This window comes from Mandrillus leucophaeus, unplaced genomic scaffold (assembly GCF_000951045.1).
Source record: "Mandrillus leucophaeus isolate KB7577 unplaced genomic scaffold, Mleu.le_1.0 Scaffold375, whole genome shotgun sequence".
Taxonomy (NCBI): domain Eukaryota; kingdom Metazoa; phylum Chordata; class Mammalia; order Primates; family Cercopithecidae; genus Mandrillus; species Mandrillus leucophaeus.
Window position 1 is genome coordinate 251976 of NW_012103976.1, and position 15952 is coordinate 267927.

Here is a 15952-nt window from a genome sequence, read left to right on the forward strand (position 1 = left end):
CACAAATACTTATTATTGTGTTATAGTCACCTATAGTGTTCAGTACGGTAACATGCTGTACAGGTTTAGAGCCTAGAAGCAACAGGTCGTACCCTATAGCCTAGGTGTGGAGGAGGCTGCACTATCTAGGTTTGTGTAAGTACGCTCTATGATGTTCCCACAATGACAAAATTGCCTAACGCATTTCTTTAACATATCTCCATCATTAAGCAATACATGATTGCATACCTAAACTTTCTCCTGAGCCTCAGCCCTTAATTTTCAACTACCCGCTAAGCATCTGTGTCTGGATATCTCACAGATAATTTACACACACCAAGTCCTTAATTACACTAATTTTTGTGTGCGTCTTAAAAGGTCTTTATTTTTATTTGAAGTTTGTTTTTGTTTTTGAAGGGTTTTTCTTGGGTATAGAATTTTATTTAGGTTGATGGTATGTTCCTTTATTTTTGTTTTTTTTTAATTGACAAGAATTGTATATATTTACTGTGTACAACGTGATGTTTTGATGTATGTATGCACTGTAGAATATGTTCCTTTTTCATATCTTGTCTCTATCTGTGGCACCCTCATCCACCCAACTCTCTTCCTTCCCTCTCTCTCTGTTCCAAGGACCTACCGAGTTTATCCTGTTCTCTCTAATGTTTCCCAGCCTCCCCACCTCTTTTAATTTGGCCCAGTTTGGCCCTATCATTTCACACTTTGATATCCCCATATTCGTTCATTTCCTTTTCCTAATCACTTAGACCATAGTAGATGTTCCACTTTCTGTTGGTGGAATGATTGCATTGTGACAATTTCTCTCCCCACTTCTGCCACCCAGTATCTCACAATACTTCCACCAGGGATCTAGTCAAGAAACATAAGTTGTTCATGCCACATCTTCCCCTATGTCAGATCCTCCCACTGCCTCCAATATCCATTTTAAATTTTGGTCCTCTTAGCATGGTACCCAAAGCACTGCCTGCCCTTCTCCCACTTCATCTTCCACCTGCCCAACTATACCCCAACTGCTGCCATGTAAGATGACCCACAGTTCCGTTAACCTTTAAGGCCCTCCATGCTTTTCTTTGATTAAGGCACCATTAGAATACAATAAAGTGCAGTCTTTAAGTGCATGTAGTCAATGGATTTTTGGCAAGTGTATACATGCATGTGGACACCACTCCAATCAATACGTAGAACATTTCCATCATCCCAGAAAGTCCGTTTTCTCCTCACCAGTCAATTCCCCCACCTACATAAGAGGGTAATCATTATTCTAATTTCTATGACCATGTATTAGTTTTCCTCTGTGCTTCTTTTGCTCAACAGAATGTCTGTGGGATTCATCCAGGTTGATGTGCATACTACGTGTTCATTCCTTTTATTGCTGAGTAGTATTCCACTATTTAAATATACCACAATTTATGTATGTGCTGGTGGACATTTGAGTTGCTTCCAGTTTAGGGTTATTATGAACAAAATTGAAATGAACAGTCTTATACAATCTTTTTGTGAACATAGTTTTGTTTTTTGGCACAAATACCTAGGAAGGGAATTATTGTGGTTCCCTTAATAAAAATGTACTGGGCCGGGCACGGTGGCTCATGCCTGTAATCCGAGCACTTTGGGAGGCTGAGGCAGGCAGATCACGACGTCACGAAACCGAGACCATCCTGGCTAACACGGTGAAACCCCGTCTCTACTAAAAATACAAAAAACTAGCCGGGCGAGGTGGCGGGCGCCTGTAGTCCCAGCTACTCGGGAGGCTGAGGCAGGAGAATGGCGTGAACCCGGGAGGCGGAGTTGCAGTGAGTGGAGATCGCGCCACCGCACTCCAGCCTGGGCGACGGAGCGAGACTCCGTCTCAAAAAATAAATACAATAAATAAATAAATAAAAATGTACCTGTTGCTTTTCCAGCCATGTGTCCACATACTCAGCAAGATTGGTGTTGTCAGTATTTTATGTTTTAGTTATTCTAGTGTATGTTAAGCAGCATTTCATTGTGGTTCTCAAAGTTTCGTTTTCTTCTCAATTAATGATGTTGAACACCTTTTCAATGTAATCGGCCACTGGTATATCGTCTTTTGGGAAATACCCCATTTTTTTTTACCCTTTAAAAATTGAGTTGTCCTTTTTATTATTCATTTGAGAGTCATGTATGTACTCAGAATACAAGCTCTTTATCAGATATATAACTTTTTCCAGTCTTTGACACATCTTTTCATTTTCTTAATAATTTTTGAAGAGCAGAACGTTGTAATATATCATCTTTCATCTTTCTCTATACCTTTTTGTCTGTGTAGAATTCTTTACCTGGGAGGAGCTTCTTCCCTGTATTTGAGAATCAGTTGACATATGATTTGGTAATCACTGATGTTCCTGTCATTTTTCTCCATGAGCTTAGGACTGACTTGAGAGCATGGGCTGTGTTTTATTTAGTGTTTTATGTCTCGTAGAATACCTACCAAGTAGCAGGTGTTCAATGACTAGAGTCAATTAAATTTCATCAATTCACTTCCTTGCATGTCATTTTCTCTTCCTAAAAACAAGGTAAACTCCCCACTTACTGCACAGGCATGTGCAAGCAATGAAAACTTTTAAGGTTGTGAAAATCGAGCTTTTTATTGCCTCTCATGTGTAGATCAGTAAGAATCCTGTGAATAGATACTTTTCACTGACTTTGTTATTGTTATTACCTTATGAATTGTGATTTTCATTTCAACAGCAGTATACATAATTCTTAATAACTTAGACGTTCCTATTAAAATGCAGGGACATCTTAAGAAAAAAAAAAATCATATGACTAGCCAGATTTTGCCATTGCCATATGAGTTTGTCATTTGACTTTACCATGTAGAGTGGCTGACCTTTTATTCTAGCGAGGCTCACTAATGTCTAAAATCACATGAACTACATAAAAATGACAATGTCATCATTAAATCTGTCCAAGGAACTAGACCTTAATGAATTCCCTAGAGAACTCCAACTTGATAATGGGAGCTAAGAAGTCACAATACTATTCTGACAGGAAGGTGCAGTTAAAAGAAATTTGAAAAGCACCAGCTATACATGAACATAATGGGCTAATTGAGGAAGCAAAGTGCAATCTTTTCTTCTCTGCAGGAGACCACAGAATGGAGAAGCCCCTGCTCAGCAGACAATGAGACAAAATCACATTCAGCACATTATGAATTAAGCATCTGAGAGTGGAATGACTTTCTCCACACCAACAAAGCCTCAGAAAGTGTAGAATTTTATTGGTCAGATCCTGTATTGTTCTTCCAGAGCAGCATGGATTCTCATCCTGGATGATTAAAAGCACCAGAAGCAAGTGGAATAGTCAGATATTCAAATTAAATTGATAAATGTGTATAGATAGCATAGAAAATATAGTTACATGCATAAATAGCCAGAATGTTCAATTTCCAAATCAGAAACGTACAATGAATTTAGAAGCTAATTGAAACGGAATTCTTAAGGATTTGCTACAATAACTCAGGCTTACTAAACAAAAGGCTAGATCCACTATCCAGTATGCAATCTTTGCTCCTGAAGAAGCTAGTTTTTGTTATGTTATTTTTTATTTATTTTTTTGGTGGGGACAGGTTCTCACTCTGTTGCCTAAGCTGGAGCGCAGTGTTGCAATCTCGGCTTACTGCAACCTCCACCTCCTGGGTTCAAGCAATTCTTGTGCCTCAACCTGAGTAGTTGGGATTACAGGAGAGCACCACTATGATTTTTTTTTTTTTTTTTTTGGTATTTTTAGTAGAGATGGAGTTTTGCCATGTTCGTCAGGCTGGTCTCAAACTACCTGGCCTCATGTGATTTCCCCACCTCGGCTGGGATTACAGGCGTGAGCCATCACGCCTAACCCTGAAAGAGCTAGTTCTGTTAAGGGGCCATGTGAGGGTCCAAACCCTTCTCTTCCGTGAAGACTTTCTGCTGGAGGGGCAGGGCTGTTGAGATAAGTTTTTTCAAATGGCCAACATCCCTGAAGGGCAGTGATAGAAAATTTTCTCTGACACAGAAGTACAGAAACCCAGCACTTTGTAGAAGCTGGAGGAACAGCAAGTCACTGGCAACTGTAACAGTCATGTCACCATGCTGGAGACTGTCAGTCCAGTCACCTCCTTGAACCACAATCTAGCTCTTGTTGCCCTAAATCACATCTGAATACCACCCATATTCTCAAACTTAATACAAAACAGACCTGAAGTTCTTCTCTCCTCAGAATTTGGTTATGACTGAAATGTAATAAGCAGGAAGTTAGAATTCTGGTTGCAAAGAATTCATGTTGAAAGCAGAAACTGTCTTACTCATTTTTAATACACTTGTGCCTAGAACAATGCCTCGTTGGATGATTAGTGAGTGAATTAATGACAGGCCTTAAAAGAGAAAAGGAAATTTTACAAGACTATAGCAGTTGAAGAACTACATTGAAGAAATTAAGGAAGCAAATCCAATAACTGAATTAACACTCCATGACCCATCTAGCTATTGATCAAAGAGAGAATTTATTCACAGAGATTTTCAAATACAAACAAAATAGCACTTTTAAATTTTTTACAAAATGAATATAGAAATAAATGTGGTACAGCACAGTACAATAATGGACAAAAGAAAACACGATCCAATGACTGGAAAATGTCTCTCATGATTCTCATATCTTCGGCTGAATTCTCTCCTACAGTGGACAGAAAGGTGCCCCTTTTCTTCATAAGAATATCACAGCAGAAGCTACTCAGAAATATTGCATATTGTTGAATAACATGGAAATACAAAGGCTTAACTCTAAAGGTCTGCATAAACACTGAAAATATGTTGAGGAACTAAATCAGAGTTTATGCAGGATATACAAAATACTGATAGTTTGGCTTATTGGTCCATTTATTGGGTTTAATATATGCTTTATAAAGTGATAATACTGTATTTTAAATGTATATTAAAAAGAAAACAGAGGAGAAATGCACCACTAAACCTCCCGTAAAGTCTGTGCGATGATCCACGTTTGTGCATGGGTGTGTGTGGGGATGCGTATGTCTGTATGTGCTTGTGTGCTTTCGGGAGTGCCGTGACCTACAGGGAACATTTTTGGGGGTACCCTGCTTCCCAACATAACACTGTTTCTACTAGCCCTTTTGATTTTCTGAGTCTTCACCTAAAAACAAACAAACAAACAAAAAAAACAAAACTAAAACCCAAACCCTTGTTTGCATATATAGATTTGGGGGGTGTGTGTGTGTGTGTGTGTTGTATATTAACAATACTCTGTGGAATAGAACCACCCATGCCCTGCAATATTTTTAGGCTTTGGTCCATTTTTCTCCATCATTCTACACTCTCCTTTTTTTTCCCCCCACAAATCTCCTACAATCCTTCCTTCCTATATCATGTTCCTGATTTTATCGGGTTTCATTTTATTAGCATTGTATTGGATTAGAACTACTATTCCACCTTTTGAAGGTAGGTGGATGTTTTGACCTCTCCAAGCCCCTTCAGTCCGTCTTCTCCTCTGTCTGCTCTTGGTGGCTCCATCTCAGTATGGGTAGTGCTTCTGTTTCTTGCCTGAAAAGCAAGCCAGCCATGTGCACAGCAGCATGGCGGCAGTGGCACCTGCTCCCGTGCAGTAGTAGGCCCAGCCGATTTCACACTTCCCTAGGGACAAAGGAGAGGGAAAGAAGAAAGACACAGATGAGGATGACTTTGCAGCAGGCTTTCTTATTGCTTCCAGTGTGTGGGTTCTGAAACACCCATTAGGAATATGGTATCCTCGCTTAAATGGAATCATAACATGCTGAAAGTTATCTGGACAGTGAAGAAAGCAAGAATGGCTGGGTGCATTTCAGAAGGATCTCAATGTCTGCCTCTCACACTGGCGAAGAGAAGTGTAGTTCCCTCCACCAATATCCACACCCCGGTCAAAAAAAGAGAAGAATAGCAGCAACCAGGATATGAGATGAAGGAGTTAATTCTAACTTACATCACCCAAGCTCACCTGCATAACAAAGTACTTTAGGGAAAAAATCTAAATGTTGATGCAATCTTTCTGCAAAAGGGCCACTTTGAGGAGGCAACTCATTTGAAGGATAATGGCTAATGCTAAGGTGAATACTGCTATTTATGTGGAATCCTCAAGTGACTTACTCTCTACTGTCCGAATCAGAAAACAAAAATTCCCAGATTCTTCTGGGATCAACACTCACCTTGAAGATAAAGTGTCATTTAAATGAAAATATAATGACAAGTGTCCAAATGGGTCCTGATTTCTCAGAGTTGGGTTAGTCTTAATAGTCATAACACACCCAAAATATTAAAAATATAATAAGCAGATTTATTTATCTATATTGCCTTTGTCAGTTCTTTTATCAACATTATAAGGTGGAATACTAGCTCAACATGGTTGACAAAAATGCTTCTGAGCATTTAAAGAAGTTGGTGACTTACCCATAGTCATACGCTTATAATTTGGAATAAAGTGAGCCAGGACTCAAACCCGGGTTCCAGATCCCAAGAATAGGTTGGCGTCCCCAGATACCCTATTTGGGTTAATGGAATGGGTTTTTGCATTCATTAGCTTTTTCGTTCTTAATGACATCCAAGTTACTCTTTTTGTGTGCATAGTAAAGAAGGCCTCTATATCTTATACTGGACACTGTACTTTCTGCTTCAATTCTAATTCATTTTTCAGCTGGTCTTAACATCTTATCAGACGATGCTTGAACAGCAACCATGTTCCTCCTTTTGGTTCTTGTTTTGCATTACATTAGATACAAACATAAACAGCAAGACATTTGGATTTCACAGTCACTGAACATAAAAGCCACAGATTGAAAATCACGGGGCCAGGTACGGTGGCTCAGGCCTGTAATCCCAGAACTTTGAGAGGCCAAGGTGGGTGGATTACCTGAGGTCAGGAGTTCAAAACCAGCCTGACCAACATGACGAAATCCCATCTCTACTAAAAATAACAAAATTTAGCCAGGCGAGGTGGTGGGCACCTGTAATCCCAACTACTCAGGAGGCTGAGACAGGAGAATCACTTGAACCCAGGAGGCGGAGGTCACAGTGAGCCAAGATTGCACCAGTGCACTCCAGCCTGGGCGACAGAGCGAGACTCTGTCTCAAAAAAAAAAAAAAAAAGAAAATCACATCCCTTTTTTTCACAAGCAGTCTGCAGGAAAACAGCCTGTTGCTTGGCAAGAGTGACACCATCTTGAAGCGAAACCTCAATGAAGACGAGCGTTTGACTCCTGCATAACGAGGTGTTCCCATAGCGTAGATAACCCCCCATAAAGAAACAATGCCTATGGCATAGACAACCTTTCATAAAGATGTTTATCTCATCTCCCTAGAGGTCATAAGTTTCAGCAAGAAAGTATGAGATGTGACCAGCTGCACGTATCTGTACCCTAAAAGCTTGCTGTGTAAAGGCTGCTTTCTGGAGGGCGGGTGCGAAGATCCGCCATCTTGCAGCTGCCTGAGACATGGCTTCTGTTCGTAAGTCCCTATTAAATGTTTTTTTCTGAGAAACTGGACTTGTCAGCCTCTTTCCTCACCTCTTTTCTCAGCCTCTCAGCCTATGGGGCTGGGTGTGCATAGGCCTGCTCACCGCGGAACACAGCCACTTTTACCTTGTTCATTTGTGAAAAATTAATAACCTGCTGAAAATTACCAAGACTGTTAGGTATAACGTGCAGTTAAACTTTGGATCTTCACTGGACATTTACTGAAGAAGTAGTTAGCATGTGCCCCATGCACGGATAAAAAGGCAAGGCAAGACAGAGCTAAGGGAGTTACTGGCTTGTGGTCACCATGAGTCAAAAGCAGCAAAATTTGATCAAGAGCCTCCACATCCTGAAAGTTCTTAGGCCATTACCTAAGCACACAGACATTAAGCTATGTTGTTCAGTCCTCAACCTAGGTGTCATCCTTGATTTCTCCCTTTCCACATCCAATGAATAATTAAAAAATAGCAAATGTGTTTTGATTACCATTTTCTCAAAATTGTCATGAAGCTTTACATGGAGTAAACATTAATGCTTTAATTCTCACAGGAACACAATGTGGCAAGTACATGAGTATCATTCTCATCTTTCAGAAGGGAAGATGGAGGCCAAGGAAAGTTTAATAACCTGCTCCAGGACTTCTCCTTAATAAGTAGCAAGTCCTCTGCCACTCTCGCCCATATCTATCCTGTATCCTTTCCCTTCTCAAATGCCCGCATCATCCCCCAGGCAGTCTGGTCTGCTGTCATTGCTTTCTTGTCTCTCTGATTCTTCTTATATCATCACCAACAGCAAGGTAGGCAGCTGTCTTTTAAAAAATCAATCAGATCAAGCCACGCTCTTACTTAAAACCCTGTAATGACCCAGCATTTTGGGAGGCCAAGGCGGGTGGATCACTGGAGGTCAGGAGTTCAAGACCAGCCTGGCCAACATGGTGAAACCCCATCTCTACCAAAAATACAAAAATTAGCCAGGCGAATTTGATCAAGAGCCTCCACATCTTAAAAGCTCTTAGGCCATTACGTAAGCACACAGACATGAAGCACACAGAGTAAATTAGTGCAAGTGGCCCACACATAAGAATCAGTTGAACCCAGGAGGCAGAGGTTGCAGTGAGCCAAGACTGCGCCACTGCACTCCAGCCTGGATGGCAGAATAAAACTCTGGCTCGAGAAAAAAAAAAAAAAAAAGGAAAAAAAAAGTCCCTTTAATGAATTCTCAAAAATCAATGCCCTTCCTATAGCCTGAGGGCTTAAATGTCTGCTGACCTCTCACACCTCATGACCACTCTCTCCTGTGTCTTATCTCTGGCCACAGTGATCACTTTTTCTGGAGCACATCAGCCTTGTTGCTGACATTAGAGCTTCACACTTATGATTCCTTCCACCCAGAAATTCTACTTCTAGATCATGGAAATGCCAGGCCTATGGCAAGCACCTAATAAATAATTTGTTGAATGAAAGGCAAGGTAAAAGAAAAGCAGAAAGGAAGCAAAGCAGGCACACAGCTAATACCTGAAAAACAGTAAATCTAGTATTTTATTTCAAGAGTAACTCTTGTCCTGTTTTGGCACTGAAATTTTGGAGAGAACTTCCCAAACCAAGTGTGTATTTCTGGTCTCATAGCGAGTGTGTTAAATTTAACAGGGTAACAGATTCTGAAAGATCGCCTCTCCACCTCTGGGTAGGTCTCACTGGCACAATGACCTCCATTAATACTGATAGAATACGCATTTTTCACGGGTAACCGGGTCCCCCTTCACAGGTCAGATTTGCTGACAACCATGAACGAACGTGGTTGTGAGTCTTGGGAATAATCTCCAACTTGAATTATTCTTTAGCTGGATTAAATACACCTAGGAGGGTGAATTAATAGGTAGAGAAGAGATGACCAATAGTTTAGAACATTTCAAAGAGTCGGCAAAATTTGTGGTCCATCTATTTAGCACTGGACTCATAACACAGAACACAATCAATTGTTCATTATTAATAATGTATTGCCCTATACATAGTTCCATAACCTAACATGAAAAGTAGAGTATATAATTCTTTATTATTTGGCACTTAAGAAAAAGTTGCTGAGGCTAATTATTTGAAAACGGTGTATGTGACAGTAGACATATCTATTAAACAAAGATGGAAAAAGAAGCTAGTAATGGATTGACTATCAGAAGGTAATGAGAGAGATGATAATATTGGTTTTGCTTTTGTTTTTGGCAGAGAAGTCAATAAAATAGCAGAAGTTTAAGCTTCAGCATCTCATAAGTGGCAGGGGAGCTACAGCCGATGCTGTAGATTCTCCAGCCAGTTCCTCTGTGTCCCTTTGCTGGTTCTGGACTTTCAGTCTCCAGCTTCCTGTTTGCTCCTAACAGCTTATATTTGCAACGCTCTTCAGAGGACCCATGAGTGACTGGCATTACTCTGTCCTAGCTCTTTGACAGCTGAAATGCTCCCTGGTGTGACCCACTGCCAGCGATGGACTTGTACTGGAGCGTGCACACCTGGCTTTCTTCCCTCCAGGTGGCACAAAGTCTGCAGTGTAATGATAATGAATGTTCCCAGTACTGTGAGTTCAGGCTGAGGCTGAACCCTCATATGACAAACCGCACCCTGCTGGGTGTTGACTCCTTCCCTACCTTGCTTTTCCACTTCCCCACTGGTTTTTCCTTGGCACATTTCCTCAATCACTTGAACACAAATCCTCATCTCAGGATCCACTCTGGGGAACCAGATCTAAGACAGGAGTGAACGAACAAAGACTTTCTTGCTTTTCTTTATCAAGGGATCTGTAAGTCTCTACCATTGTCAGAAACTAAACCACCCCACCCACCTACCCAAGCCCTGCTGTCACCTGAAAGAGGCAGAGCAGAGCTTTCAGCACCAGCTGGCTCCGGCTCTCACCACACTGCCCTCTTCCTCGGGCAAATCCAATTCCTTGTCTTGCTCAGGTGTCATTGTAATTTCTAGTCATTGTTATCTGGATCCATTCTTGTTTATGTCACAAAACAGGTAGTGAACGTATCAGGCTAAATGTCTATCAGATGAAAACTGGCAGGAAATTAAGTAAAGATCTTTAAGGAGTGTACCATAATAGCAGAAAATGTTTGAGGATATAAGAAAATACGGCCATCAATCAGACATATGGAAGTTTGTGTGTGATTTACAAAATTTGGGATTAAAATTCAACAGCCGGTTAAGGTTCAAAATGAGCTATTAATGTTCAATGTGATTTACAAGAAAAAGAGTCCTTCATTTAAGACATGAAGGCTTTTTCATTTACTAAGCAATTTTAAAAATAATTATTAAATCAAAAAGTGGTTTAATATGAATTTGTTCTAATGTTATAAATTATACTGAGATATAGCCAACCAACCAAACCAGCCTCAAAAAATATACAAAAGTACATATGCATACATGTCTTTTGAGGAAAAACGGTCAAGATCAGTCTAGCTAGAGAAAGGTGTATCAATAGAACTTAAGCAAATCTGAAAAAATACTGTCATTCAACCCTGATTCTTGATTTTCTTCTTCCCTTCCTTTTCCCTTTCCTCGTTCCCTCTCTCAATTTATTCATTGATTCAACAAACATTCAGTGAGTGCCAGCTCCAACTATGAATGAATCACTGGGTACTGGGAGCTTGTTGGGAATAATATAGATATAATTCCTGCTATCAAGGAGCTTATTGTCTAGTCAAGGAAATAAGCATTAAGCAATACTGAGACATTTACATACTGATAATTGTGATACGTGCTTTGAAGAAAAAATCCAGGATGCGAAGGCAGCATATTGCAAGTGATCTATGTAGTGTGGTCAGGTCAGTGAAAGAGAAGCTTAAATTAGAAGTGAGATCTCAGCCAAGACCTGCAGATGTTCAGGAGTGAGCCAAACGTGAATGTGGGGGGCCAGGGAACAGTATGCTCGGAGTGAGGGGATGGGAAATGTAGTGGAGAAATGCAGACAGATTTGGGTCTTGCTAAAGTATTGCTCAAGTAAGAGATGGATTCCATTTTGGGTGTAAGCAAAGAATGGGTTGAGGTATGACCACCTCCAGAGTTCGAGAGCTTGAAGCCTGAAAATTCCCTCTTTGAAATTGTCATTTGTATTGTTGGATAGGAACAGTCACAATATAATAAATCGTAACCTCCTCCTACCTGTTTTGGTATGTTAAAGAAGCTGGAGATGCAGCAGGGAACAATACACACAGGGTCTTTGGTCTCATGAAGCTTACTTTCCAGTTCATATCACTCACATCAGCTGTATTATTCTGAAGCATTCCTTGTATATTACACACATGTTTTGTAGAACTTCAGTTTAATGAAATAAACCAGATACAACAGGATTTTTTTTTCATAAAACTATAAATGTGAAAGCAAAACATCCAGAATTCTGTGAGAGATTAAGGGTTTACCAGGCACAGGCTTGTCACCTTGAACTTCTCCAAAGGAAAAGGAAAAATAGGTTTTTCTCTCTGAGCATGATCCTATTGTTAAAACCTGCGTGCTCAATAATGAGAAATCAGCACCATGTTTTACAGTCATAGAAAAAAAGTGTTTCTGCATACTTTTCATGAGTAGTAATGAAACTAAATAAAACCAGGAAATACAGGACCATTCTTCCATGGCCTCTCTCTGCCCATGTCATGGCAATAAATGCTTGTTATTATAATGCAAACAGAAAGCATTTTTCCAGAGGGCAAGTTTTGTCTGTGATCCTTTCAGGAAATTAGAGAAGCAAATCTGTTTAAACTTTCCCTTTTGCTCTCCGTAATGCTCCATCAAACAGGACTCCAAGCTTGCTTGGTTGGCAAATTGCTGCTTTCAACAATGGGGAATACTATTCTTGACAGATAAAATAGAGGTTAATGGGACAGAAAGCAGCATACCATAGCCACCTGCCAAGTCGATAGAAAAAGACTGTGGCGGAATTCCAGGGCAGCCCCAGAGTAGAGATAGGGGTGGGGAGGGTTGTTGCTGATTTCTTAGGGTGGCTCAAATTAGTTTTTAGTATAGCTTTTGGAAGTGATGGAGACAGAAAGAGAGGTACAAAGAATCCAGTCTTATTCATATAACAATGGCATTCCGGTGATCTTTTCATCTTTTAGGGACACCGGAGTTTAACCTCTGCCTTTTCATTAATGTGTTCAATTAACATTTTGGAGCCTACCAAGTGTGACTGTCTGCTTGTTTCAATGTTCTATTCGGGCACTCAGTACGATGACCAGATCACAGTAACCGATACACATTTGTGGCATGAATGGATATCAGACATTATACTTGTGCTAAGAATAGAAATACAAAATTAATAGTCCTATAACAGCTGTCATATATAGATGACGAGTGAAAGGTTACAAGTTATGAAGGAATCTCTCCTTTAATAATTTTTGTCTTGGATCGTTGATCTGTTTATACTTTCCAACATTATTCTCACTTTGAAGATGCAGAAACTGAAGGATAAGTCACTTACCCCGTATCTCAAATAAATAACAAAGCTTGAACTTGGAACTTGGGTCAAACTGATTCCAGAGTTTTTTCCTGTGCTCAGATAATGTATAAAAAAGATCTTAATCAAATGCATTTTTCTCACTTGTTAAATAGTACTTGTCTTGGCATGTCTATGCCCAAGAAAAAAATAAAACATATTTTACCTTACCCCTTCAATTTGCCAGTCTTCTTAGAAGACTACATGCTGTTAGAGTGAACTAAATATGGCCCGAGAATAACTCTGTACTTCTATATTTGAATCCTTGTGGATGAACTGCAACCTAGCTTAACAGGCAGACAAGAATGAAACCTAACTTAGGAGTGTGCACCAGTAATAATTGCTGAGTCTTGGCCAATCCCAGCAGCCATAGTTCAACCACTCATACACTGCTGAATGTTCAAACTGTATTGAAATAAAGCAAACACCAAACTGTAGCCAATCCAGTTGTTTCTGTACCCTACTTCTGATTGTTGTACGTCACGTTCCTTTTTTGTCTATAAATTTGTGCCGACCATGAGGCACCCCTGTAGTCTCTCTGAATCTGTTGTGATTCGGGGGGCTGCCTCATTTGTGAATTGTTGATTGCTCAATTAAACTCCTTTAAATTCAATTCAGCCAGAGTTTTTCTTTGAACAATGCCCATGTTCAATGAGCATGGTTTCAATTACTAAAGGTCTGCACCCTGCAAAGACTTGACAGCCCCGATTCCTGAGCCAATGAAACCACACTTGGCACCTTTGGCAGTGCATCTTCAAGGATGTGGGAATGTGATGTCTAATATAAGTTTGCTTGAGGAACAGATAACTGATGCTCCCTGCAGGAGAAACTGGCTCTAGAAATGGTCCCAAACTGAGTGCTTTTGACCCTACCTTGATTCTGTCTGAGCCTTAGCTGATGAAGGGCTTCAACTCCTGGGTACACTTTAGTTCCCCTCCAGAGCTGCTGTCTGCCTGTGAACCCTCAAAAGTTTGGCTGGTGCCACCATATCATCCTCACTTTCACCCAGAGACTCCAGAGTAGCGCCCTCCACTGTTCACTGTATTGCTCTGGAAAGCGCAGCACAGGACACTAACTCAGGCAGTTCCTGCCCTCTGACTGCATGCCATTTATCACAAAACCTCCATGTTTATAGTGCCTTTCCTTGAACTTGAGCTCCACGGGATCCCCATTTACTTCTCTTTCCCCACAAGGTCACTGCTGAGCACCCAGAATGCCTTGTAGCCATAGTGCCTGAGTCAGGATATGATAAGCTGACTGACTTCATTTATCCAGGCAGAATATCTTTTATCTGTGATATTTTAAAAATGTTAACATGTTAATATTTACATATAGAGTTTGGGTAAAAAAGAAGTAGGCATATTAGATTGTATCCTTGTTGCTTGTATCCTTGTGTGTATATAGAGATATATATATTGTTTTTTTAGACAGAGTCTCGCTCTGTCTCCCAGGCTGGAGTGCAATGGCGCTCACTGCAACCTCTGCCTCCTCCTGTGTTCAAGGTATTCTCCTGCCTCAGCCTCCTAAGTAGCTGGGATTACAGGTGTGCGCCACCATGCCCAGCTAATTTTTGTATTCTTAGTAGAGACAGGGTTTCACCATGTTGGCCTGGCTGGTCTCAAACTCCTGACCTCAGATGATCCACCTGCCTCGGCCTCTCAAAGTGCTGAGATTACAGGCATGAGCCACCATGCCTGGTCCTAAAAAAAACTTTTAATGAGACAAGCAGTAAAAATGATGTGTCATGTGCCTGTAAAGAGAAGACCACCCAAACTTGGTTGGTGGGCAGAAAACGCAGAAGTAAAACGGCTGAGAGAAGAATGTTTGTGGGGTGTGGCTCTTTTTAAAAGCTCCTTTACAGCTGGGCGCGGTGGCTCACGCCTGTAATCCCAGCACTTTGGGAGACTGAGGCGGGTGGATCACGAGGTCAGGAGATCAAGAACATCCTGGCTAACACGGTGAAACCCAGTCTCTACTTAAAAAAAAAAAAAAAAAAAAAAAATTAGCCAGGCGTGGTGGCCTGTGCCTGTAGTCCCAGCTACTTGGGAGGCTGAGGCAGGAGAATCTCTTGAACCTGGGAGGCGGAGGTTGCAGTAAGCCGAGATTGTGCCACTGAACTCCAGCCTGGGCAACAGAGCGAGACTCCATCTCAACAAACAAACAAACAAACAAAACCCCTTTGCTTGTTTCTTTATGTCTATTTATTACAGAAAGTATGAAATTGTATTGATTGTCAGGGCTGTCCTGTACACAACTCCAAGGCGTCTATTTATTTTGCATTCTACAGGCTTCCTAATAGATGTGCCCTGGGGGTGCGGTGCTGCACACATGCATATAATGGGAATAGCGCTCCCTGCATAGTATTCCCCCAAAGAATAGGTGATGAGAAGGTGTGTGTAATGGTAGAATCTCCCAGATCCCATGCATTGAGTTTATTTTCAAAATATCCCAGGAGGCCATCTTGATGCCTCCTAAGTCACCACAGCAGCACTGCAGTAGGTGGGACCAGTATTTCCCCTCAAGGACTGCAGCTCTCCACTGCTGCTGTGAATGCACTGAAATACGAAAGAAGTGTGCCACTGAGTGACAGCCTATCTGCCAGCCCTTACATTTATGCACCATCCACTGGATTGCAGCCTGAATTACACCACCAAACAAAAATTCTTTCACCACACATCACTGGTGAAGAGCAGGAATCTAGCCACAAATAAAGATTCCACACAGAACCTTGGGCCTCTGAAAGCACCCAGAAATGAAGCCAATCGACTATGTATAACATACACCCCATTCAAATCCTCAGAAAAATAAAGAATATAAAAACAAAAAGCCCCACCCAAGCAACAGCAATTTCAGAAAGATAAAAGAACACCAGCCCTCTTGGATGAAAAATAATCAGGCAAGAACTCTGGTAATTCAGAAAATCAGAGGGTCTCCTTACTTCCAAATGATTGTACTAGCTGTCCAGCAATGGTTGCTAACCAG

At 40.9% G+C, this 15952-nt stretch overlaps 1 protein-coding gene across 3 annotated transcripts in view; it reads right to left on the reverse strand.

The window, feature by feature from the left end:
• Positions 1–4482: 4482 nt before the first annotated feature.
• The window catches only part of LHFP (lipoma HMGIC fusion partner), a 281937-nt gene continuing 270467 nt past the window's right edge, over positions 4483–15952 (reverse strand). For 2 of the 3 annotated variants that reach the window (XM_011990248.1, XM_011990249.1), the window contains one exon: positions 4483–5642. In XM_011990248.1, the coding sequence (XP_011845638.1) occupies positions 5524–5642 (119 nt within the window). In that variant the 3' untranslated portion in view covers positions 4483–5523. The remainder of the gene's footprint in view (positions 5643–15952) is intronic. The other variant, XM_011990250.1, reaches the window with a different exon arrangement.